The following is a 27,455-nucleotide window of genomic DNA, read 5'->3' as shown; positions in this document are numbered from 1 at the left end:
ACGCGACCGCCACCGTCTCCCAGTGTGGAAACTCCTTCACTCTGGTGTGTTCATCCACGTGTACGTCTGCATCACGGCACACTAAACTCCAGCTGTTGAACATGGCACTGGTAACATACAGTAAGATAGAGTAATCTGAGTAATAAGAGTAATTCAACATATATATAAAATATGAATCATCTTAGCTTGCCGAAAAAGGAAATATACCAATTGTCAAGGTAGTTTGGCCAATGTTCCCAGTGCATCACTTCCCGAGTGATGATGGTAGTGATTAGTTGCATACTATGACAGCCCGTCAGCACCTGCCAATGCCTGTCACTAGGCTGCAGGGGACAGATGTTGTCCAGTAGAGCAGCGCGAAAGTTCTTGAAACTCGACGAAAGAAGCCGCACTCAAATCGTTCATGTAAAAAAAGGAAGGCAGGAACACGTGACACGTGAGCTCAGACATTGGGTGCTTCTGATGGTGGACCCTCTCCTCGCGCCGCGGCAGACGCTGCGTTTAAGGAGCACGGTTGATCTCCTGCAGGATAACGAGGCGGTGTCTCATACGGTCAGAGCCGTGAATCAGCTCTTTCCATCTTCATGGTGCGGTTCAGTGGCAGGTTAAGAGTTTCAATGGTGGCAGAAAGAACGAAGAAGTCCATAAGTGAGCATCCTCAAACACACTCTCCCCTTTTTTTTTTTTTTGTTGAAGCTCTGCAACTCAAGAATTGTGTTGCTAATTTAAATGCCGTCCTTGTGCGGTTGGTGCGTGGTGTTAAGGGAAAGTGGAGAAAATTTAAGGGGAAGCAGATCTGATGGCCTGTAGTTTGCTCATTATTTCTGCAATAACACGAGAGTTCCCTGGAATCCGTTCCTGGCAGACTCCTGCTTCTCCAGGAGAATGCACATTATGCATACTTGAATTTGGAACATTTAACGTTTTTCTATTATGATTTATTAATTTAAATATTCCAAAGCATCTGCAGCCAGGTTCACTGGGTTTATTGTGCCTGTGTTATTTGGCGCCGCAACAATTCACTCCCCACATAATTATACATCATATCTACCCGAACAAATGGATATGTTGATATTCCCCCTAGGTGTTTGTCAGTGTGTGTGTGTTTGTGGCCAAGCATATGATTTGCTAGAATGCATTTGTGAGCCATTACTCAAGGTCAGCGGCGGCCAAGCTAATCTGGGTGAGTGTAGCTGCCGTGTCTCCCATAAACAGTGATGAGCCAGTGGTAACATTGCGTTAGTGCGAGGGTCACTTTTTCTGCAAACCTGCGTCTTTACGCGTGTAGAGCATCTTACCTGTTCATGTTATTTATTCTGATTATTGATGTTTAGCTGCAGCCAATTATCTTTTGTTTTGGCATAAACAGCCATGGTCTTAATTTGGAATGTGGAGCCTGATGATGCATCCAAAACACAACACTGCTCAGGTTACAGACATGGAAGTAAATGTACACATTCGCCAAGCCGAGTCCAGAACTCTGGTTGTCTTACCCTTCTGCCAACCAGGAGTTGCAGGTGGAGGACAGTGGCTGTCGAGGACCAGGGCCGCCTGCCCCTGATGTAGACCGTACAAGTCTCCATACCCACAACCACCGACTGTCCTGTTCAAGCGAGAGCAGGGCAGCTGTGCTAGCTGGCGTCTTATCTGGACTATGGCATAAACAATGGTGCGGCAACATGGCAGCTTTTGCTTAAGTGAGTCTTGTTCTTTAGCAAAAGCAGTCGTAATGATTGAAGTGAGGGTATGTAACCGTTTTCAGAAGCCCAATAGGCTTCAGGCTAAATTCAGTGTTTTATGTTGGTTACAATATAACTAAATAACAGGACAGAATAGGGTTAATGTTTAAGTCTTATTTGGTCACTTCAGCTCCAAGGAAAGTAAACAAACCCTGGGCCTGACCTTGCTGCTGAGAAACACATGGATTATGCATAATGTGCTTCAACAGTGGGTCCAGACGATGCACTGATCCAGGCCCATATGGACGTATTGGCAATGTTGCTGTCTGCAGCATGGGGAGAAATTAGAGGGAAGGCTCATGAAGGCAGGGTAGCACTAACAGGAAGCATAGAGGATTTTATCAGTCAGGGTGATTGAAGCGCAGTTCTTGGATTCCTGCTCAAATTAGATTATTATGTTTTCTGTCGTCATCTTTTGCTGCATCTTATTTTGAAATTGGACGAGCCTCGTCTTTGTTCCATTAGAATCCCTACGGCATCCATTCGTAATGTACTCCGCATCCTCTAGTCGGCAGGTTTCACAGCAGTCCTCGCACATTTTTGTCGGCCCAGAGTGGGCCCCCTGCTGAGGCTGCCCTGTGACTGAGGTCTGCCTCTGTGTCGGGGGCTAATCGCTGTTTTTATTAGTCTTTCTTCCCACGGCCATGTCGAATGAAAGGGTTCATCAGCCTAAGCTGGTTGTAAGGAGCACGAAAGGTCTCGTCTTTTGAGTCAGGGACGAGAGCGGCCGACGGACGCGAGCGTCTGGACAATTAGAGACGCCGCGGCCTCAAAGAAAGATTAGCCGCGCTGAGAGTGGTGGTCGGCATCTTCTTGTCCGGCACATTGTTCACTCAGTGTTGTGATAGAGGATGATTGGTGCTGCTTTCTGTACTGAAGGAGAAAGAACAGTCAGAGGATGCAACATCAAACTAACTGTTGCTCTCTGTGTCTCTATCTCTCTCTCAACACTAAACATCATGCAAATATGTTTATTGACATTAAACATAATACAAAGAAGAAGCAAATTATCATCAACCTCTTTCAGTATTGCCTTGGTGCATTATATTGCATAGCATAATCCAAAATAATAGGATTGGGAGCATTTTACATTACGGCTGAATTTTAGCGTGTCCTGCTCATTTCCTGCTCAGTTATTTAGCATTTAACGTGTTTTTACTCAGGTTAACTGTGTAAAAAAACAAAAAAATATGGACATTGGTTATCAGTTCAGCAATGTGGGGATTGAGTTCTGGCCTGTGCCAAATTGTGTTGTGATCATTTTCACATTCCATCACGGGGACTCATTAAGGGGAGGTTTAAGAGTTGGAAATCGTGAGACACATCAGATTTACATGGATTTGAGGCTTGTGGCTTTTATGCTTTTGTTCTCTGAAGAAAATGAGCTGTAGCTACAGCTTGTAGCTTGTGAAGCGTTAAATTGATTCAGGAGCCCGAGTGGATGAACACTGGCCAAAAGAAGAAAAAATCCTCAAGCCTCCTTTCCACTGCTCACCAGCATGTCACTCTCCACCCGCTCATTCTGGGCTGGTGGAAGCAGCAGCTGTGCTCATCATGTCCAAAGGTAGCAGGTTCTGCTCCAACAGGTTCCAGTCTGTGGTGGTCAGTTAGGCGGCGTGTTCTACAGGTGGAGTGGACTTCATCATGTCATAAAATACCTTTTTTAGAGTCATCTGTGCACATTCAGTGAAGCAGAAGAAATGCCCAAATAAAGGCTCCACGTAAGGAATGTCAGCGTTTCTGCCAAGTCTTTCTACCTTGTGCCCTTCTCGCTTTTCATCATAATTACAGTGTGCAGCCAGCGCCAGTGGTATGCACGTTTTTAATAGACCAAGAGCTGAGAAGATAACTACGGGATTATTTTTGCAAATGAAAATGTGACAGATTTCGTGTTTTCCTCCTACGAGAGGAACCAGGCCCACGGGGTGCAGCGTGTCAGAGTTCGCGGTGTGGCCGCAGCTCTGGAGGAAGAAAGGCATCTTCCTGTCTGTGCTTCGCCGCTCCAGATGTTCGCCGTCTGAAAGGCTCAGGGAAACATCCGTTGGACCTCTTGAAGCGGCAGCGGCCGACGGGGACATGAGGAATCCTCTTAACGAAAACAAAACCGAGGGTGGAGGCATGTTCCTAATGTGAGCTGTGGCAATAAAGGTGGACCCACATCTTGTTTTCCAGGCCTCATTCTTCCTTGATCCAGTCTCAGAAACAAGCACCAGAGCCAAGTTAAATATCTGGCTCGGTCTCAACGCTCTGAATATTTCTGCTGATAGCTGAGCCATTTATGTAATTCCATGGACCCAGATAACAGATTGTTTGGCATTTGCGGTTGCCGCTCTGGTTCTTGCATTTCAGCTTTGTGTTGAAAGTGCTCTGCTTTATTCCTGCTTTGTCCTTTTGGTCTCCGTCACTCCGTCATGTGACCCTGGAGCTGGTTCAGGCTCAAAATCCAAACCTGCTGCCCTACAATCACTTCTTTTTAATCCGAGTTGTCATTATTCCTCGATGATCTGGACGTTTTGTTATTATCCACAGGATGAATTTTTTTTTTAAAGCTGTAAGACTTTGATGAAAAGAAGGAAGTAGCACATTCGCCGTGATCAGAGCCTTTGATCTTCCAATTGCTGCCATTACGTGTCATAATATCCCATGTAAAATTCCTCTGATTACCATGCGTTTGATGTTCATTCAGCTTTGATATCCCCATGCTGTGATTATGAATGTAACTTCTGATTCTGTGCCGCATTCACTAACTGCCGCTCCTTGTTTATGCAAATGCACAGATAACTCTCCTTTATCTGGATCGGGGGGGGCGTTCCCCGGTCCGTTTATATGGATGCCAGTGAAAAATATGCCGGGGGTTTTGGGATTTTGGCGGAAGGCGGCGGTTTGTAGCTTTTGTGGCACTTGGCACGCGGCGAAGCAGATTGGAAGACGGGAAGCGAGAGCGAGGCTTCAGCTGCGATCCCTCGCTCGCCGTTGTGCTTCCAAGTGCGAACAGCTGGAGGAGTATGAAATAATTACAGCGGCACTGCTACCTTTAGTCAACAGCTGTGGAACAGGGCCGCTGTTGAAAGGTGTCGAGCAGCTCCGAGTTTGTTTTTAAGGTCTACCTAGAAGTGGCTTCCACGGACCTGGACCAGCAGGTCGAGGCACCACTTTGAAAAGTAAATACAGATAAAGGTTAATGGTCAGAGGAGTGAGAACAGACACTTAGGTGTTGACAGGGCCACGCTGAAGATTTATTATGAGGCCGAGGGGCCCAGGGTCTCAGCATTTGACTGGATGTGGCCCTCGCAGCAGTGCTCTCCTCCCACCAAGCCTCCGATCGGGTCAGGAATCTTCTCATTAAGCTGTTTGTGTTTTGCGTTTTGTCTTTGTGACTCATGCATTGATTTATTACGCGTTCCAACAGCAGAACTCTGTTTGGTCACCAGTTTGTAGTGCTCTCATAGCAGCACATATTCATCCTCCGTGGCCTCTGGCTGGAGGTCTGCATGTCTTTTTTTTCTTCTTCTTTTTTTTTTAATAATTGCATTTACTGACACGCTGGGTTTTGCCTCTCAGCAACATCCCGCCCAGTTATTTCCCAGATGAGCAGCACTCTGTCATCTCAGGCTGCCAAACACAGCCTCTGGAAAATGGACAGCCTCCAGAAAGCAATCACTTTGTAGAAGCTGCCTGTTCCTAATCATTTAGACCAAACTGGGGAATTGCGTATCTTCTTAGATACGCATGCACACGCAGACCTGTGAAACAACGTTTAGGAACATTAACTGTCGCAGTTTCCTGTTTTTCAGGAAGGCTGCAGTTTCCAGTGTGTGTCACTCTTCCTGCACACTTTCTCAGGCTTTAACAATAGCCACCTCATCGCTGGCCCCCTCATAATCCTCTCTGCCCCCTTCCCCTCCCCCCTTCAAGCCTCCTCCCTCGGTCCAGGCACCCCGCTGTGCCGTCAACATCAACCCGTCGTGCCAAGAGCTGCCGCGAATTTGAGTGTTTGGAAATAGGACAAAGCTGCTTATCTGGAAGTTAAATGCTTTTACTTTGAGATGCCAAATGGATTTAAATATTTAAATTCACCTGAATTGAATCTTTGACTATTTGAAAGCTAATAAATATAAAATGTTTGCTTTCATTTTTTTTTGGTTTTTCATTCATTCGTTTTTCAAGCCGCTTATTCCCATATGCGGGGTTGCGGGGGTGCTGGAGCCTAACCCAGCTGGCTATGGGCGAGAGGCAGGGTACACCCTGGATGGGTCGCCAGTCCATCGCAGGGCTTTTTTGATTTTGTGGTTGAATAACTTGTTGAATCTTCTTTATTTGTCCTTGTAAGCAGATCTGGTAATCACATGTAGCTGTAACTCCCCCGTTTGTCACTCTTCATATTGCATATAAAAAAAAAAATAAAACGGGGGACTTGACACATTTCAGTCAAAGTGGTAGTTGTAGATGAAGGACAGGCGCTGGGGACCGGCTGGGCATGTGATGTGCTGCTCATGGGGTGGGACCCAGAAGCATCGCTGCATCTCAGCCCCTGCCTTCAGTCGCTCCGGCCTTGTGCCTCATGCCAACCAGACAGGAGCTGCTCTTTTCATTCTGGCCCTCGCGAGTGGTCCCTGCCCTCTGCCTCGGGCTGCAACGGCCATTGTTGTCATTCAAGCTGAGTGAGCGCTGGTGAGGGGGAGTCTGAAAAGCAGCGACACCCCAGAAGTCCTCTTCAAATAAACAATTAGAGCGGCTGATGCACGGGCACCAACAGGCGCTTGCGTTTGCTCAGACACAGCCTCGCTGTGGTGGTTATTAATTACTCGCAGGGTTAAAGGAGCTGCTAGTCGTGTGAGGAGATGTCGGAATATGTGACTTTGTAGTGGAGGCTGCCCTGTTTTCCCCGCCTGCTGGAGCGGTACCTCATCAGCTCCCACAATGCTGCTCAATATATGCAAAGCCGTCTCTTGACAGGGCTTGTTAAGCATCAATACTACACTCCTACTCCAGAGATTTATTTCAATATGGGCCATTATAGTTGATAAAGTCCCCGCTCAGCAGACTGCTCGCTCCCTTTGTGACTTCACCATCCTTAACGGGGCCACATTATCCGGCTGCAAAGGTGCGTGACGTTCACAATTTTTTCTTTACAGCCAAACATCCTAGACATATTGGTAAAAATGTCACTGCAGACGTCTACAGACTGGACAGCATCATCATTAAGGTTCACGTGATGCTCAGTAGGTGCATTAAATGAATTAGATGTAGGCCTGATCTAAATCAATGATGTATTAGCACAAACACCGTCATCTCATCTTTTCTAAGTGTTTTGCCACCAGGATTCTCTGACTGAGATGTCATTAGCACAATGAAAGGATTTTTTTTTTACTCCTTTTTAAAGACTGCCTCTGTGCTGCTCATCCTTGCTTAATGGGAGACAACGCTGCAGGAATTAAGCAGCTGTTTGCAATTAATCAAATAAACCTCCCAGTGCCTTTTTCTGCACCGTTCTTAGGTCTTGCCAATTAGACAAATAGGTTGCTGTAAATCACTGACTGCCTGCAGCACTTCCATCTCATCTGCTGTAGAGTGCAGCACTAACGGAGGGGACGGGGTTTTAAAACATCTGTAAACATGCACAGCGTTCTATTCTTTCTGGAGCTTTAACTGTGGGGGACCATAGGCATTGGCTACTGCCATCGGTGCAATTTGGCTGACACAGGGAATCATCTTCAGCCTGGTTGCTAAGGGACCAGGCTGGTGGGCCTCCAATGGGCGAGCGGACCCTGAGCAATCTTGGGCAATTACTTTGCTTAATCATTAAGATGTACAGTAAAGTAGAGGCGGGGCAGCACTGTTTTCATTATGTGGTTAGAACGAGATAAGCTGTAGTTACAGAGCGAGTGGAAAGAAAAGGACAGCTCAACAGACGTGGAGTTTTTACGAGCCAAGCGCTCATGTTTGGAGGAGCAATTAGTGGTTATTGGATTTCTGAGGAGCATTGTGGAATGGCCTGTAGAGGAAAATCAATTAAGAAAGCAACATTGCATCATGTCTTTGTCTATGTATTCCATGGTTTTCCGTGCGTGTGTGTTGGGGGGTGTATGATGTTGCTGACTACATTGCCCTGTGACAACAGTAAGGCAGTTCATTAAACATTGCGGGAAAATGGTGCCATTGTCAGATCTGTCGTTTCAGTAGGGACGAACAATTTGGACAGAGAGCATCTCGTCCAATCTGGGCCGAACCAAATCTGGGCTGCTCGTTGGCCGGACCACCCAGACTGATCTGGGAGGCCCGTACAAGTGAACATTGTGCTCCTGTGGGACAAGGACCACGTAGCAGCACTGCTTTCCTGATTCATGTCTTGCCAGAGACAATGGGCCTAATCAACAAAGAGGTCAAGACAGTGTTGAGATCTAATTTCCTGTCATGTCGCATGATCACAACTGTCAATTATACGCTGCGTTATTGACCTAAACGATAACCACCAAGTGCGGATGCTCACTCGTCGAGGTTGGCGGTCGCCGACCCTCATCCATGCATGTCCTCCATGTTTATCCATGAGTCCAAGGAGATGTTTGTCAGATTTAATAATAAAAATTCTTCCACACATTCCAGAGATAATTGTGTTGACGAAACTGGGTCAAACATGAGATTAACCTTTTCATGCGATCCAAGATTTGCCAGAAATGCATATGAAATGTCATAAATTCTATTTGTAGTGAGGAAAACTGTGGTTTCCGAATCTAGTTTGCCAATTTGAACTATCTTAAGAACTTAAGAACTTCTCAAAAGACTATAGACATTTAGAATAGGTTGTTATCACTTCACTTTGACAAATGATGTGCCGTGAATGTGAGTTGTAGTGGGAGGTGGTTGTTTGGCCCCATTAACAAGTTGAAACCACACAAGTTTAAATCAATGTGTGGATCTTGGCCTCTGTTTGGCCATAGTGTAGGGGTGTCCAGCCCTGGTCCAGGAGAGATATGATCCTGCTGGTGTTCCAGCTCGCTCTGCTCCAGCTAATGCTGATTACCTGGATCAGGTGAGTTCATCCAATCAGCAGCTAAGTGACACACCTGATCACAGTAATCAGAGTTGGAAAAGCAGCAGGACAGTGGCCCTGGAGGGACCAGGGTTGGACATTACTGCCATAACGTAACCGTCAAGTGGCGTATTTACATAGTATCTTTCTTATTTAATGAATTTCTCATTTGTAAAGTTCTGCCCCACTATTTTTCCATGAACAACAAAAGAACTGGCCTGCTTCTGGTAGGTCACATTTATTATTTGTAAGTAGGTGCATATATTGTGGTGTGTGAAACATAAACCACACTCTGCTTCCTGGGTTTCATCTTTAGATCTAGATTATTCTATTTTTCCGCTTATTTTGCTTATTATTATATTTAATTTTGAAGGTGGTTGGTCTTAAGTGGCTTGTTACAGTGGAACAGTAACTAATAATGGAACTACTCCTTTCATTCTGAGCTTCAGAGCACTGGATTCAATCAAATGCATTGTGTTCTAGCTACCTGAAATAGCAGGATGTGATTCAGGCCCGTGGGGTGGGTGGTGGTGGGGTGGTGAGCGGCTAGCTGTGCGGTCTGCTTGTAGTCATTTATCTGTCAGAAAATATAAATATTATTTGAGCCAGCTCATTTCTAGCCTGCTCGTTATAGACTTCATGCAAAGGCGCGAGCGCGAGATCTTACCCAGTTGTTCTGTTGTCTCAACAAACGTGAGCGAACATAAACACGAAGCAAAGGGAGCCGACTTCCAGATGGACTCCCCGTTCGTACGATCGCAGCCCTTCTGTTTACACGTCGGCGCTCTCTGCTCGGACGCCGCCGTCGCCTTTGTTCTGGCTGTTTGGTTCCGTGGACGCCTGTGAAGCCGTGAAGCGGAACCGAGGGCTGTGCTGCAGAGTGGAACCCAACCGATGAGCAGATCTGCACCCGTTTGGTTGGCAATAAAACCACTTACAAGGCCACCTTGTGTGTGTTTGTGTGTGTGACATGACCACAGCTTCCTGCTTGGTATTTGGCAGCATACAGGACACAACAACACAACATGAGCTACATGGGTTTTTGATCCAGAGCCCTAAAGCCCAGCGACAACAAAGTGACTGCGGGCGAAGATGGAATACATTCCGTTGAAGCTTTAATGACAGTGGGATTGACGTTACATGTTCCACCTCCACATATCGCTCAGGGCTAAATAGAGACCCCAACCGTTCCGCTTCCCCATTGTTTGACCACGTTCCACCACCTCGAGGCACAATGCGCTCCCTGCTCGTCTGTGCATACGGATGTCGGATTCGCTTGTGTCTGACACGGACGCGTGTATGTTCTGGGAAGCCCTCAGTCCGGTTCCCTGCTTGTATGCATTACACCGTGTGCCACTCACAGGCGGCGATCCGCAGGTTCATACAATCCTGTTAATGTGGAACAGTATTTAATTAGATCCGCTCCGCTCCGGGCGTCCGTATCGGCGACTGGGAAGTGGCGACGCCCCACGTGTCGCTGGACCCGGAGGTTAAGGCGCCGATAGAAGCCTGGACCCCAGCAGCAGGAAGGACTGGGGCTCGGCTTAAAGACATGAAGTGGAAGTTAGATCATGGTCGATGACACTCTGAAGGTTAAGTTGTTGTCTCGCCTGCCTAGTGGAAATGGTCCAACTTCCAGAAGCTTATGTTTTATGGAGGTTCCTATCATTTAATATATACTCTGTTACTCTCTCTCTGTGTTGTGTGAATGGTTGTAAAAACGTAGCTAGTGACACTTCTGTTTTCCAGTCTCCCTTGTTTTTTGCCTGTGTTTTGTTGCTGTGGACTCCATCACTCTGAACAGGCAGTCTTGGATTGTGGCTATTGAATACGGCGCCGGTTCAGATGTATTTTCACTCGGATTTTGAGAGAACTCGCTGTCACTGACAAATCACACTGGAGAGCAGAATTGGCATCACAATCCAATTTTCCAGGGAGAGGAGAACAGGACGTGCGTACTGTCCAGCCCGCCTCGCTTTCCGTTCGGAGCCACAGAAAAGCATTTAAATGTGCTGTGACTGGCGATTGTGCAGCTCCTCACCTCTTCACCTCCCCCCCGCCCCCTGCTTGCCATTACAGCGCCCTAGTTAGGGGGAAGGGGGAGAGGAGGGAGGAATGGGGGACCGGACAGGTGATGAGGGGACTGAGAGATAAAAGCCGCCTGATTTCTATCTTGGTCGAGCTCCAGGCGCAGGCGACGGCAGAGCTCCTGCCTCCCAGCATCCAGGGGGAAGAGGATAAAGCCTCTAACGTGGTAGCACAGATTGATTCCCCATCATAATCTGCTCCTATCCGCTCCAGTCCAGCGCACGCATGAGCACAGAGGAAGCCACCGCTTCTCAAAGGAGGACTGCCTGACACTTTTCATGCCATTATGCCAAGCGTCCGCATCCGTACAGCGCTGCTGTCTCATTATTTCTGAAAGAACCGAAGTGTCTTACAGCGTGGGCCCAGACATAGGAGTTGTATCACTGCTACAGTAGCTATGCTACTTGTGCGTTTGCCCGTGGTCGTGTGCAATGACTGTAAAGGTGCTTAACATAAATTATATTTGTTTTTAAAAATATCCACATATTAGGTTAATTTTAACAAGAACCCAATGCGGAACTCTGAAGGTGTAGGGACTGGATGAAGAATGGCTAAACCTGGCTGGTGCCGGTGGACCTCCGGTAATTAGGCGTGTATCACTTCCTGAGCCTCATGGATAAACATCCTTGATTGGCTTAACTTTGTAGAAACCTGTTAAAAGTGAACTAATACTGATAGATATCACATTAAGTGAATCAGAGTTCAGAAAAAGTTGAAATACTTGTCGATGAAATATTAAACCAACAGAAGCTTTAGAAACTCTTCATATTCTCCGAACACCCCCCCCACTCCACCGTCATATGCTCTTACAGCGGTCCCTGTGCTGAGGCTCGGCGGGGCCGAGGATGCGGGAGCTGCAGGGCTCCTGCCGCCACCGTTGCTAAGTGCTTTAGCGAGAGGTCAGCAGTCACCAGCAGGGTGGAGAGGGCTCTCTGCCTGAGCGGCGTGGCCCAGAACAGCGGGGCCTCTTATCTCCAGCGGTTATTTATAAACCCAGTAAACTCAGGGCGCATTCCAGGCGCCTCAGACGCAAGGAGAGCTGCGCCCACTATGTGTGTCTTCTTTGTGTCCCTGAGCGCGTCTGGATCGGGATGCTGTTTTCACAGGGCCTACAGAGGACAACAAAGAGCTTGTGATGATGTTCGTTTGCTCCACTCTTATAATGAATGCAAAGTCATTTCAGTGAGATGATTATGCTCTGGGTTTGGCTTTTCCTTTTCTTCCGCCTGTCCTGTTTTAATGGCAGCTGCTTGTGGTCCCAGTGACTCCCATCAATGGGAGGGCCTCCTTCCAACTGATTCAACAGTTTAATGTTGGCCTTCCAATGAACCTTTTTGCTCCTCTAGTGCGACCGTCGCTCTCTTTCTCTCTAAATGTCCAAATCTTCAGGGACTTCCTCCTCTGAATATGTGGAAAACATTAATCATATTTCCCTGGACAACTTCTCCGAAGCAGCGTGGGGCAATGATGCATTCTGGGTTTTGTGGTTGAGCTTTTTTGCAGACTGCACATCACTCTGAGCAGCTCATTCATTAAGACCATATACAGTCAGAAAAGTATACAATAAGCAAATAGGTTAATGTCTGCAGCATTCGGTGGTGATACATTTTTTTTAACTGGCTGCAGTTATAAGATGTTTAAGATGTTATAAGATGAGAACAGTCAGGGACAGTCCAACTGCTCAGCAGCCTTTACCTGCCCTTTGAATAAGTGAACCTGACTCCGGTGTCTACTGACTGCAAAGGTTACGTGAACTAATAGACAGGTGTTGATCCATTCGTCTGGTCGTTGAGTTAAACCCTGGGCAGTGGACGCGCGTGTGTGCGTGTGGATCACAGGCTTTTCAGCTGATTTTAAAGAAGTTTGTCCACCTCTGCTTTAGTCACAACCGCTTGCCATCCATTTTTGTTGTCTTTTGATATTTCAAGTTTGCAGCTGGCTAAAACCTTCCCATGGTTTAAACAGTGCACATTCTATGACTTTTGGATAAGCATTGGATTGAGAGAGGGATTTGCACCTGAGGATTACATCACCTTGTCTAAACACCTCTTCCTCTGCTGGAATACGATATGAGCGGCGTCTGTAGGAAGCGAAGGCTTATTAGCGAGGCCCGGTGACCTCTGGTTGCCTGGGTCCATGGGAGGCCTCAGATCTGCCTCGTCAGACTCGTAGAGCCAAATTATAAGCTCACCGCTGAGCTGGGGTTTCCTCTGATCCTGCTTATTTTTCCATTTGCGGTGGAAGCTTGAAGCGCAGGTGCTGGATGTCTTGTTATACCCTAGAGTATGGAAATCATTGCAGCTTCTTCTGTTTTTATGCCTTTCTTTGTCTCCTTTTTTAGAGTCTTTCTAGGTGTGTTCTACACACGCCACTAAAGAAAAAAGGCCCTGCGGTGTACAAGGAAGGGGGGAGGGAGGGGAATGTGTATTTCTTTCTTTCTTTATTGTAATGCTCTGCCAGGGAAGGTGCTGGGGGGGGGATAAGGGTGGTTCCATGGGTGTCTGAGCTGCTGTGTCTGGCTAATAAAGCCCTAAACCTGTGCTCGGCCCTGTCAGTCATCCATGCATCTGCTTCACCTGACCCTGAAAACAACCCTCGTGTCCCTTTCCCTTCTCTACCGGTCTTACCCTCTATTTCCACAGATGTTTCACACTTATAAACCTCCTGACGCGACCTTTGAACACAATATATTAGCAGTGTGTGACAGTAAAGTGCCATTGAAGTGCTTGTGAGATTTGTAACTACAAACATGTGAAAAACAGTAGAATCTATTCACTCACTTTTTATAGACATGTCTCTGGTTTCACCACTTTAGATGGTGACTCTTCTAACAGGAATCAGGACTCAGCCAAAGAAAATGATACAGTGACCATACTGTAAAAGAAGACTTGGGGATAATTAAAGATCTGTGACATTCATTACTTTTTGGTTTGCTCTTTGTTACCGAAGAATAAATTGGATGCACACTTCTCAGTCTGCCGCCCTTCAGGCAGCTTCATCTGCCATATGTTTGCAGGCTCTGTTTATTGACCAAGCTCCTCGGCTGCTGGTGCTTTCTGATGTGCAAGGAAGCTCGTATTCACTGGACTCAGACGTGCAGAAACACGACGCTTGTTCCAGATACAACATCTATAATTATCAACATTTCAACATTGGCTTTTTCTCACGTCGCACGTTGTTTATGGTAGTTAAGTCGTGGGCATGTGCTGTTTTGGGAAACTTGCTTAGGTGCCTGTTTTTCTTATGTGATGTGGCATTTGCAATCTGCATTTGGTTTTCATACGGCCATAGCTACTACTTCAGGTTTCAGACTAACATGCTGGTATCAGACTAAGATCTAAAGAATTTGCCTTTTTTTAAAAAAAAAAATGGAGAACAGACTTGTCTTTTTTGGATGAAGTTGTGTGTTGTTGATTTGGAGTTTTACTGAGTCCTACTGTACCAATCACTGTGGTAATAGATGAACATGCTTTGTTTTGTTTTTCTGAATGTAGTGTTTAGTTCAGGTTACTTTGTATGTCAACCAGTACACATGTGATGTTGCACACTAAGTCAAAAGGCCCAGCTTTAAATGTCCTTCCTTCTACTTTTTACCGGGTTAAAGAATAAATGCTCAATCATGATTCTAGGCAGAGGCAGACCAAACCTTACAATAAGCAGCTTAATATACGTGGAAAGACTTTTTGTAGTTTTTGATAATTGTCAACGTGAAGATTTCAGGTGTAATCAAGTGAGCTACTGATTCTTCTTTTCTGAATGGAGTCAGCTGAGCTCAATAAGCGCCTGATAGAAATCCACCCTCTCTTCCAGTTGTCTGTCTTTACTGGGAGATTCCCCGAGAGAAGCTGCAGGAAGTTGTACAGGGAGGAAAAAAGGCTCCTAGCTTGCTGTGATGCCACCAAAGTCTTGAGCTTAAATATCTAGAAAACTGATGGGTGTTTAATTTTAGATAAATCAAGGGTGACCTTCCTGCAGCACTTTACCAGAGTCTAGTCAGATCAGGAGCATCTTCTGGAACCACAGTTGTACCTGGAGGCGTTTTAACTGTACTCTTCGATTTTCCTGTTTTCATCACCACTCCAAGCTAAGCTCTCCTGGGAAAACAAACCCAAAACTTTAAACCCTGTTTTGTGAGTCACTCTGTGATTGATGTGAGCAACGTAAAATCTAATCACTAATGTAGTAGGAGAAGAAAAGAAGATTTATCATTCAAACTGTTTCATGTTTATTGATTGTTATTCAATATTAATGGCTTCACTGATCACTTTATTTTGAATAGACTTTCTTGAACATTGTGTTCTTGTGTCTATAAACACGTGGCCAGTTTTGACAGACTTTGAGGAAAACTCTGCGGCTGTGAGACTCCTCCAAGGGCCAATATGCTCTCATTCTGTTGGAGATGGAGCTTATAGGCGTCTGAATCTGTCCCTGGCACTTTGGGGGGTGGGATGTCTGGCGGTTGGGGTGTTAGAGAGGGATAAGCTGTAAATGAGCGAGGAATTTAGGCGTTGGGGGGGGTTATGGGTCCAGATGTACGGCTTGGCTGTAAAACTTAGGCTGGTCTGCAGTGGTAGTCAACCAAGTGTGACTTTTAATGGGCATAAAACTAGATGAGGAAGCAGTTTATTGGGTGGATATAAAGTGTCGCTGGGTAACTAAACGTCAAGCTGGGTAGGAGAAGTAAGAACATCATGTCCCCCAGAAATCTGGAAGGATTGTTAACGTGGCAGGTCATCACTGTGTCATCGTAGCCCACAGCAGCAGGACGGTGATATTTGAAGATCTAGGATCTCAGATTCCGGGGACAGACGGTGGTTCGTGCGTGTGTGTGTGTGCATATGTGTGTGTGCGTGTGCGTGCGTGTCTTTATTCTTAAATACCATTGTTTTGTTGAGATGGATTTGAACACTGAGGTTCAGCTCCATCAGGCTCCAGTAGGAGGAGGAGCAGCATTTTGTGTTAGATGCAGGGGTCAAACAGAGGCCACACGAGGGAAGCTGTCTGTATCCAAAACCCAGACCCCCTCCCCCTCCCCTCCCCCTCCCTCTGCCAGCCTGCAAGAAAACAGGGGTACCGGGGGACCAGTAAAACGGAAGCTCTTGGGTAAAATAGCGTTGACTTGCCGTGGCTCTGTTTGCTGAGCGAAGCTAATTAAGCACTATGTGTGAAAAGCACATGCCCAAAACCAAGTAGAGCTGAAAGGCTTATTCTAAAATGTGTTTTGTCTGATTATTAATATGCAACGCCCTGAGATTCCCCTAATGCACAGGAACAGATTTAATGAGGCTGTGCAAAATGAGTTCTGTTGTTTATGGTCGGTGTGAGTCTGTGCAGTCATTCCTGACTGGACGGCTTACAGCTGAGACACTGGGTTTGACTGTAGGGGCATCACTGAAGTCACGCACAAAGTGGGTCCGTCTGAGTGAGACCAGCTTTAGGTCAGGCTTCTGTCATCCTGTGTGCAGGTAAATCATTACTGCCCACTTGCCTTGAATTCATATTATCGGCCTCATATAGTAGACTTCCTGTTTTCTTTCTTTGCCTTCTGTGTAACACCCTTTGTAAATTGCATCTAGAAAAGCAGTTAGAGTAATAAATAAATAGATGGATGAAATGCCACCATGTCAGTGATACCTGGACGTCTTTGACCTTCCAGATAAAGAAGTAGTTTTTTTAATGGTGGAATGCCATTGGGGAAGAATGCGCCCCCTGCCATCCTGACCTTTGACCTCTCAGAATGTAGGCCTGGAGGGGGCCTGTGCCTGTTGAGAGACAATGCAGCAGATACCTATTTGAGTCTTGGCTCTTTACTTCTTTACAATCCCCTCCCTGCTTTTTATGCCACGTTCTAAAACATCTCTCCATGCAGGGTCGGGTCGGGGGGGCCTCTTTTGTTCCCCTGCATAGAGCGTTTTCTGTCTCTAGCACCACCCCCAGCCCATAATTTCCACCAGGTTATTTCCCCCAAGCCCTCTGTCATTCTGGCACCTGTTTCCCCACGAAACTGCTAATTTATAACTGAATTATTAACTAGGAGCCCACAATGTGTCTGGTGCTCTGTGACACATCCTGACGGGGGGGTCCGTTGCTGTGGTAACAGGAAGCGGATTCGGGCGGGGGCAGCAGCGTCCACGTCTGGATGATCCTCTGCCAAAGTGACTCGTCCAGAGAATGCTTTACAATTAGTGGAAGCCAACGATGGCAGATGAGCAGTGAAGCTGGTGTATTCCTGGGCCAGCCTCTGCTCACCATAGTCAGCCAGGGTGGGTGGCCTCTGCTTTTTAGATTTTAGTGAACATCGCTGATGCTGGAGCGGAAATATGGAGTTGGTTGGGTCATGTGGTTGATCAAGGCAAAAGGCACATGCAACACGGGATTAAGATGAAGCACATTGGGAGCGATGTCCTTACGCTGGGAGAAGGGCAGCGGCTGTGCAGCTGTCACAGTGGTTCGTGTCACCACCAGGGGAAACCACAGTGGTGATGACTCTTGACTGTGTAAAGTGATAGTTGGGTCAAAGCAGCACAGATGGAAGCAGCAAATAAAACACACACACACACACACACACACACACACACACACACACACACACACACACACACACACACACGTGGGGACTCATCATTGACATAATGCCTTCCCTAGCCCCTAACCCTAACCATTACAACTAAAGGCAGATGTCTAACCTTTGGTCTAATTCGAACCAAAACTCAATTCTAACCTCAGCCCTAAAATCACATATTAACCATCAAAAAAGCCTTTTGGACTGGTGGGGACCTGCCAAGTGTCCTCACGTTGTCACAATGTCCTCACCTTCATAGCAAAAACATTGTTTATGGTCCCCACGTTGAAGGAAAACATGTGTAATCACACACACACACACACACAGGCTGGCATAGTGTGGGCTGAAGCATGGCTGAAAGGTGGGAGGAGAGGCCTCCCTTTGTAGCCGTGAAGAGCAGCAACAGGGTTTTGAAGTGGATGGAGGTAGTGACTGAGAGCCTCGGGAGCAGATCGCACAGAGGCGGGGTGCAGCGTGGAGGAATGCAAGTCCGAGCCGGCTGTGGGGGCTGAGCCAAAGGGAGTTACAGCCATGTAGTCAGATGTACAAGTATGGAGCAAACCGGTGAATGTTACTCCTCCGTCTTCGGCCTGAATACTAAAATTCAAATGATGTATAAACCAACCTGCATCAGTTTGTTTGACACGTGGTAAATGAACTGTGCTCCTACATGGTCGCGTTAAATTCATTTGCAGACGAAGGCATTGGGGTCACACAGATAGAGACAAGTGGCAAAGCAGGCATCCAGTCCAGCTCCTGCACCCCCACCCCCATTCCACCACTACGGCCAGAGATCACGGCGCCTGCAAGCAATCGCAATAAAAGTCCAAGAAAACAACAAAGGTGCCCTTAGGTGTCATCAGGCCGAAAGCCTGGCATTCCCTAACAAACGACTTCACACACCCAAGAACCGAGCTGTATGGAAAGCCCTAAAGCCATTCATCACTCCATTGGTATCTCCTCTGTTCTGTCACTTTCATGGTGAAACACCCGTCTTTTGAAGATCCAAATAATATAAACTGTCTGAATAATGTGGCCTACATTACTCACTCTTGTGAAAATTAAATTAGGCATTAAAACAATTTTAACAGATAAAATGCTTTTTGGTCTCTGCACAATTTCATGGACAGGGAGCAGTTTTATTGGCGTTTGTCCTGTCTCAGCGTCACAGCAGGGTGCCCCTCGTGGGCTGTGTTGTAAAAGGCTCACGCTTTTGTAGTGACACCACAGAGACGGGCAGTGGGGAGCGTCTGGCAGATGCCCCGGGCTTGACCGCCTCGGTGAAAGCAGATCTGTGAGGAGATGGCACTCAGACAATCACAGGTGATTCGGGTGGGCTGAGTGATGAAATGTGTTCCTGGCCCAGCTCCCGCTCAACAAAGCGCCACCGGGTACTCATGGGAAGGCAGATTTCAACCGCAGAACAAGGTTACAAGGGCTTGAAAAGCTGAAACTAGAGCAGATGTGTCTGTGGATTGAAATTCGGGCTCCTCGGCCCCAGCGATTCTCCTTTTTATAGAGTGTGAAAAGGACCGATACGCGTGACGTCTAAGATGGAAGCGTGGATGCCTTGGGAGTCGGGTTTGCATCCATTCGTTTTCGTTCCCCTTCCTCCCTCACCAATCTGAAAGGGTTACAGGTAGCAAACCCACTCAGATATTGATCCCATCAATTGGATTTTGCTACCTATAAAACCAATCCGTGTTGTTTCTCACTGGGGCCATGGTTTTGACTTGTGGTTGGGTGGAGTGGGCTGACTTTCTCTCCTTCTAGATACAGCTCCGCAATCGTGCACGATCCAATTAGCGCAACGAGCACCGGCTGTAGCTCAAGGGTAATGGCTGCATGTCCGGGAGAGTTAATGGATTGTTAGTATGGACCGTCAGCTCTCCCTGGAGTCTGAGCAGTAGATGGGATCTCTGTGGGGCCACTGATGGACCTGAACAAGTGTGTAACATTAGCTTTGGTATATTGTTACACATGGTTGGGTTTGATAATGAATAGAAGCCTGTGCCAGCGTTCAGCCTTGGAGCAGCTTCAGTCTGCAGGTGGCTACATGATAATTAGTTAATGATGGAATAACGATACACAGATTTGTTTATTTATTATTTTTCCATGAAGAACTTTAATTAATAGGTGAATCATGCAGCCAACGCTCATATTTTACTGCAACATACAGTACAGTAACATGATTGCTGATGAGTGTCTAATCTCAGAAGCCGTCTGTATAGGACTGGTAGCATGGTGAAAGTGCTGCATGTCGTAAATAGCAATGTTTTAGATTCATAAGATTCAAACTCAAACATGATCTCATGCATGCAGCTCGCTGCCTTGTGGTGAAAGACATGTTGTTAAATCAGACGTCGGTTCACTTCCTCGAAGGATCTCGTTATGGATGCCTCGCAGCGGTTGTGCTACCGCTGGCTGTGACAAGGTCAGAAGCGTGCACCGGCCGCCAGCTGGACTCTGTCAGGGCTCCTTCTGCTCGCGGGATGGGCACCAAGCTACACGGGTTTGGAGTAGATGCATTTAAATCGCACACAGAGGGCAGTGAGACGGCCACTGTTCAGCCACCCGACGGAACCAGCAGCTCTGTGTTGATCCTAGTCATCAGCTGTTTTGAAACCACAGCCGCATGAGAAATCCTCCTTCTAGGGTTTGGTTTTTCAATTTCACCTGCTATGATGTTAAATCATAGCAGGTGAAACTGGTTTGCGTTCACTCCCTCTCTTTAAACAGACTGATTTAGATCCATCCAGTTTAACTGACTTGTTGTTATACAATGATCTTTTTTCTTTTGTGTTTGAAGGCCGTACGTTAGGGATGGAATCACTGCGTCGTTCCCTCTCGTAGTCTCACCGACTCTTGACTGTAGGTCACACACGTTCAGAGTGGTATCATGGTTCAAATCTAACTCTTGGTAAGAATGCAAAAAAAGTGTGTTTCCCCAAACTGTCAGACAACTTGTTTAATCTTCTCAGCTCTGCATAAAAAATAACTGAATCAGAGGGTCCTTTGTACAAATTAAAACAGTCTTATTTATTTATCTTGAATCTGTGCAGAATATTGTTTGACACCACTTCAACAAGACTATGCGTTTTTTCCTTACACAAAGAATGGGGCCAGGATTGACAGGATGATTTATGTTGGTATTTCAGTACAACATATCATGTCACATTCTATATTTATGTTAAAGACCCCCTCCAGCCATCGACAATGGAGCCGTGTTTTGGGTGAAATGGATCACTGTGGTATGCAGGGCTCATGTTTTACTGCCTCTTTCTTTCTCTCTCTGGTGTTTGGCACAAAGATTTCGGATTTAATAGGTTCTGATATTGTATATTTCCCTTTGTGAAGGTGATATCTTAATTTCTGTTCGTTTGCAACAGACCCCAGTCATAAGGTTGTAGTTCACCAAGTAGATATGAGTCAAGTCAGTGGGTTAGGAGCAGGGCCGAGCTGACGCCAACCAACTAATAAGAGGAGTCACAAAAAGGAAAATATTAAGTAACCTGCAGACCTGTCTCACCTTCGTGAAAGTCAGTTGTTATGAGCCCACTATGTGATGAGCCCACTGTGATGAAACCCACTATGTGATGGACACAGGGTAGAAAGGGTATAGCAACGGATTGAGGTGCAAACCCTCCAAACTTAGAATTACATTAGGACTCGTCTGAACTCCACAGCACGCTGAGATAAGCGTCAAACCTTTTATGGACTGATGAGTTGAAAGCTCAAGTCTTTGTGAAAACGAGGATACTTTATATCTGGAGGAAACCAAACATTGAATTCCAAAAAATCCATGTGAGGACAAACCTATGGTCAGGTTCTATTCTGGTCCGGCCTCCTGTAGCTGAGGCCAGCAGGTTATGTGTTAGGTGCAGGATACCTATTTCCTGTAGAGCTGTTTTTTGCTCATGTAAATCTTTTTTAGAAACGTTTATTTAAAGATTGCACCATTACCTCAAGCTTTACAAGCTGGACTGGATACCTCAGAACTCGAGGGCTTGATACAACGCCATTGCAGTGTATTTAATTGTGGCTGTGTTATATTCTAGCTGTATGTTTTTACAATGATATCTGATGCTGTCCTGACATCAAATAGGTTTTATTTAATGTACAGTGTCAGGCCTTTTTGTTCTCTCCCAATCGCGCATGGTAAACCGCAGCCAAGTGAAACGGTTGCAGGCTTACATAGATTCAGTGTCAGCTTTTTGCTTCCGGAGACGTTCCCAGTTAATGCCTCTAACCCCACTCATTTGTGAGCAGAGATCGGGTTTCCACGGCAACGGTGAAGCTGTTGATTGAGGTTTGTTTGTGAGGGATGTCTAGACCCAGTGAAAGGGCCTCGATCTGTCGTTCTGACCTGTGTGGTCAGAAAGGGACTGTCGTCGACCTCTGCACTCATATGATGCCGTATGAATAAAGTGAGTGTGGGGGCCGTGGTATAGTAGTGCTCACGTCATGTAAAAATATGTAAGATATTTCTTTCTTCTGTAAGCTTGAGGATTTATTGTGAGGAATCTCCTCCTCCTTCTGTTGCTGATGCAGCAGCACTGCACTGTGCTGATCGCTCCTCTTGGCTAATTTCTGCCCACAGCTTTAACCTCTTCCCTCTGATATGGAAAGTAACTTTAGAAACAGCATATGACACTTGATCTGCCTTTTGGATGATCACTGAACTCTGTAAGCCGCATGGGTCCGTGAGCAGATGTCTGGCCCTGGAGCGACTCTAAAAGCTTATTAATATCAATGTGTCCTTTAGCAGGTTTCAGGCCGGCAGGCATTCAGAAACGCCAATAAATGTCGATAATTTACAGCTCAACAACAAATGTAGCACTCTGACATTAACTATTTGTTTTCACTGTAAAAGTAGTATTTCGGGTAAGCTATATTCTTTCCAGCTTTAAAATTAAAAAAACAAAATTGATTTGTTTTTGAAGTTAGTCAGTTATGGGTTTCTTTCCCTAACGTCTCCCATCATCTCTCTTTCTCTGCAGATGAAGCTGTGGAACAAGTACAAGGTGACGAGTATTCCGTCTCTGGTGTTTGTGGATGCGTCCACGGGGAAGGTGGTGTGTCGAAATGGGCTACTGGTGGTCAGAGATGACCCCAAAGGTGAGATTCAGTGTCCGCATCCACACACACACACACACACACACACACACACGTTCATGCCAAGTGAGCCCAGTGATTTATTTTTGTTTCCCTGACCTCAGACCTCGACCGTAATCCGCTTTACTGAAGGGTTAACCTTAACCCCAACAACCAACCGCTCTAATTATATTATGTTTATTTGAAGCAGTAGGGAAACATTTGGGGTCAGAAGGACAGGGAAACACGCTGTGTATCAATTTCTCCCACAGAAATCCTGAACTCCTTTCATTCATCAGCAACTCTGGGTCTGTCGTATTAAAAAGCTACAAAAATCTGCTCTTGACAGAATGAATAAAGAGCAGGCTGCAGTTTCTCTGTCACTCAACTTTATACCAGTAGGAGAATTCAGACAGTAATGCACACCCCTAAAAAGCCTGAAGCAAGGCTCCAAAATTAGTGATCCATCATTTTTCTAAACCACTCATCCTCATGAGGGAGACAAACCGTCCACACTCAGTGTCTGATAAACCTGCGCACGTCAGGCATTCAAACCCGCGTCCTGAGACCGTGAGGCTGTGGTGTTTTCCACCATGTCACCCCCAGTCAAACTGGGGCCATGTATTATTGAGGAACATCAGTTTGTTGACCTTATGTCATCTCTTCAGTGGAGGAATGTGAAGTGACAGTTTGTGCACGGTTTGGGTTTATTGTCATAGTAGTAGTCGTAGCAATATACTGTTGTGTACACTGATGGTCGCAGAAACCAAGGTATATTTGCCCATATTTACTACATGGCTGCACAGTGTTGAGCATTCATATTTTGCATTGCCCCCCTTTGTGTGGCTGCTGCTGTAATTACAGTGCTACATGAATATTATAGCATGTTCTTGTCTCGCTCCCTCATGTCCAAACCCTGTAATTTCTGAACTTTGAAGTGGAATTAACAAGAGAGGCCTCGCATTCCTCTTCAGTGTGGAGGAAGAGAAGATGTCAGCGGTTCAAAACGCTGCCTCGTCGTAAGCCCCGGTTTGGTCAGCCATCCGTCATGCGATGGGGGCGGGGCCACGGTGCCACTAGGGCTGAAACGGAACCCACTGCATCTGAGACTGCAGCAGATTTTGGCAACTGGCTAATGAGAGACAGCCTGCGATTTCATTTCCATGTTCCGCTAAGTGTTCTTCGGAACGAGATGTGGCAGGAGGCAAGTAACGGGGAAGGGGGGGCGTGTCCTCACAACGTTGCATCACTTTAAAACAAAGGCTATGCAGTTTCTTAGCGTTTACATTGTTACGGACACTGAGATCTTGTTGTGGAAAAATCAATTCAAACCTACAGAAACTGTTCTTGGGAGAGTTTTGAAGCCACCAGCGGTGAGAGAACCCTTTCACTCCTGATGAAAGGTCTGACTCGAGTGGCAGCACCAGCCTGCAGCATAAAGATGGAGTGCACTTTTACAACGGGCGACTATGAAAGGCGACTCCGATGCAGCGCAGACTTCTCATTCCTGCCTAATGAAGCCCTAGAAAACCCCTCTCACATAAAGAATCTATTATAAACCGGCCATACAGGGTTTTATTTATGATGACCTCCCCCTTTTTTTAATTGAAGCGCACCACATGCAGGTCTGTAGCTTTAACACCAACAATGGAGCCATCTTGAAAGCGGGAAATGAAAAGTGTGAAAGAGAGCGTGAGCAAAGTATTGTACGAGTGTTCGTGGTCTTTTGGAGGCTCGGCTTTCAGTCTGCTTTTAAAACTGTATTTAGCACCTGGCGTGTTTAGAAAAAGGCAGAAGCCACAGAAACGCAGTGTTCACTGGCACCTGATTATTGAGTTAAAGTCATTTGTGATGTAAACGGTTTAATTTATTTAAGCTTTGGTAGCTGAATTAGCAGGAGAGACATATGAAGGGCTCATTTTAGATACATGATAGGATACATACCATTTGGAATTCATCTATTCGTTCAACTACAGGTGTATGTTGGGTTTTTTTGTGCTCTGCCTACGAAGACAAATCCCCGTGTGGGCATTTCCTCTGTAGCCGCGCTGGCCTTCCGGTCAGTGCTCAGCGCAGCACGGCTGTAGACACATGTTCCTTCACGGGCCCTTCTTGATTTGCTCTCCCCTCCCATGTTCCCCGCGCAGGCCTGGAGTTCCCCTGGGGGCCGAAGCCATTTGCCGAGGTGGTGGCGGGGCCCCTGCTGAGGAACAACAGGCAGACGACAGACAGCAGCTCTCTGGAGGGACACTACGTGGGAGTGTACTTCTCGGCGCATTGGGTGAGTGCAGGGATGGAGGACAAAGAGGAGCCTGTGTTTTTTTTAGTTTTTTTTTTTTATCCCTGTCTGGAGAAGAAGCGAAGCAGTTAGTCGAGCCAGATAAGCGAGAGGAGCAGGTGGGTGGAGTGTGTTTCCATCCACGCTCCTTTCGCCACCACACCCCGCTGACGTCATCACTATTGTCTCCTCGGCCGCGACCCGGCAGTGCACGGAAGGCAGTGCAGTAGGTCGCCTGTGGAGCCCTCGCAATGAGGTGTGATGCAGGCCTTTTAGCATAGCAGCAGGCGGAGCCCCATCTCCAGAGATGGAGGCGCCCGAAGGCCGGCTCAAAGCCCACACTGGACCGAACCAAAGGGACGAGTCACCAACGCATTAACAGCAGCAGCTACACTCAGCCGGGGTAATGGTAGATCTAGTAGTACAAACATCACATGCCACCACCGGGCCCCCGGCACCCGCTTACAGTGTATTTAAAGTTCTTCCCTAATGTACTGGAGACCTGGAATGGCCCGTGGCGCGGATGCATGACCTGCATTTCACAGTGCGATTGCTTTCCTTTTTTTTCCTCACCGCATGAGGAGATTGTTTCTTTTAGGATAAAACTGAGTCAGTAGCGTTTTGTGGGTTGGAGATTGGACAGTGTCTTATAATAATATGGCCCAGCTTGTCTCTGCTGCCCCCAGCAATGACCCACATACCTCCATTAGAGTTTTACAATATTTGTAAATATAAATAAATAAGATGATTATTAAAAGCCCTCCAACGGAATTCCATTAGCACACAATGAGACAGAGCTGCTGAAGTTTGTTTCAAGTAGTTAAACATACATACATGAACTCTGTTAACAGCAATAATTACATCCATCTCACCTTTGTGGTATTTTAATAGCATGTATTTGTATTTAAACATTTACTAATGAGAAAGCAAAAAACCCAGACTTTCCAGCGGTCTGTTTGTTTTCTGCTGTGGCTCTGATGTCATCCTAATGCCAGCCATACCTCCGACCCCCTTCCTGGATCGTGCAATCTCTCCCCAAACACAGACAGGAGGAAGAAATACTTTCTCAAGCTGGAGTATTAGAGCAGGATTAGTGTTTTCAGAGGTCCGGGATATGTTCGGATGGTGTTTGATGCAAAACAACAGACAATTACTAGTTGGTGAAAAGGGGTTTTGGTGGGAGTTGAGAACTGGAAAGTACCCAGGTCAGTGGAATCTGCAGCAGTCGCTCACCTCTGCTCTCTCTCTCTCACTCTCTGTCTGTGCCAGTGCCCGCCGTGCCGCAGCCTGACCCGGGTCCTGGTGGAATCGTATCGAATCGTCAAAGAGTCGGGTCAGAAGTTCGAGATCGTGTTCGTGAGCGCCGATCGGTAAGTCGTGGTGCCAGAAAACGAAACATTTGTTTATGTTGGTCACGGATCAGCCCCCCATCACGGCCTGGTGTGTTGTGGTGTCCTCCGACCCCCTCCAGGTCAGAGGAGTCCTTCAAGCAGTATTTCAGCGAGATGCCGTGGTTGGCGGTGCCGTATTCAGACGAGGCCCGGCGCTCACGGCTCAACAGGCTCTATGGAATACAAGGTATGACGCCGCCACGTCCTCCTCCCAGTGAGGCTCAAAGCCTCCAGGAGAGAGTTAGCATCGTCTACGCATTAACGGCTGCACCGCAAGAATGTGGCGTGAGACTCGGGTTCGAGGTCCCCTTCCCTCTGCGCCTCGCCGCCGTGGATGAGGGGCGCGAGCGCTGGCTTCTGGCCTCTGCCGAATTCCTCCCCTGAATGCGAGGAATGCACGGCGGCGTCCACACCAGCTCCCGCGTTCGGTCCGCTGGCAGACGGAGGCTGATGCAAGAGGGGAAGAAAGTGAGGAGGGGTGGAATCATAGAGGGACAGAAACGCACAAAGCTGGAGAGGAAATGAGTCTGAAATGTGAACTGTCTGCGTCACCAATGATCCGAAGCACCTCCCTGTTCAGCTCCTCTGCTTTGTCTCCAACCTCAGGTATTCCCACGCTGATTTTGCTCGACACTGAGGGTCACATGATCACGCGACAAGGCCGCGTGGAGGTGCTGAACGACCCGGAGTGCCGCCTCTTCCCATGGCACCCCCGGCCCGTGCTGGAGCTCAGCGAGGCCAACGCCGTGCAGCTCCACGAGGGGCCCTGCCTCGTGCTGTTCGTGGGTGAGCGAAAGAACCGAGCATATTGAATGTCAGACCCTGGAAAATGCATCTGGTGTCAAAAGGTCTGCAGGAAATGGAACCTATTTATATGCTAATAGCAAAGATGCAAAGGTGCCACATGCAGCAGGCTGACGAATAATAGGAAAAAGGATTGGTCATGAACGCAGGCAGGTTGTGAGGACGGAGAGGCGCTAGCTAACGACATGAAACCCTAGGTTCCTATAAATACAAAACCCAGCTGAGCGTTTTGGTTTGGGTTTGTTCTTTATCAGATGCCGAAGAGGAGGGAGAGTTGGAGCCAGCCAAGGAGCTGATTCAGCAAATAGCCGAGAAGCTCGTGGCGAAGTACAAAGCCAAGGAGGAGGAGACGCCGCTGCTATTTTTTGTGGCTGGAGAGGTGAGATAAGCCACTCGAGAGCGATGTCTGTGGCTGAGGTACAGTTGCTGTTTTAGGTAATGCATGAAGTACCAGGTCCTGCTTATAGCG

General features: G+C 47.0%; 1 protein-coding gene across 1 annotated transcript in view; it reads left to right on the top strand.

Moving 5' to 3' along the window:
• nxn (nucleoredoxin) overlaps positions 1–27,455 on the top strand; it is a 38,612-nt gene that overhangs the window by 5,402 nt on the left and 5,755 nt on the right. Inside the window, exons 2-7 of the mRNA XM_029170411.3 lie at positions 22,420–22,537; positions 24,661–24,794; positions 26,061–26,161; positions 26,263–26,369; positions 26,789–26,968; positions 27,241–27,365. Coding sequence (XP_029026244.1) covers positions 22,420–22,537; positions 24,661–24,794; positions 26,061–26,161; positions 26,263–26,369; positions 26,789–26,968; positions 27,241–27,365 — 765 coding nt within the window. The remainder of the gene's footprint in view (positions 1–22,419; positions 22,538–24,660; positions 24,795–26,060; positions 26,162–26,262; positions 26,370–26,788; positions 26,969–27,240; positions 27,366–27,455) is intronic.

The sequence above is a fragment of the Betta splendens genome, chromosome 13, assembly GCF_900634795.4.
Source record: "Betta splendens chromosome 13, fBetSpl5.4, whole genome shotgun sequence".
In the NCBI taxonomy this organism is placed as follows: domain Eukaryota; kingdom Metazoa; phylum Chordata; class Actinopteri; order Anabantiformes; family Osphronemidae; genus Betta; species Betta splendens.
This window is presented reverse-complemented; position numbering and strand designations above follow the sequence as displayed.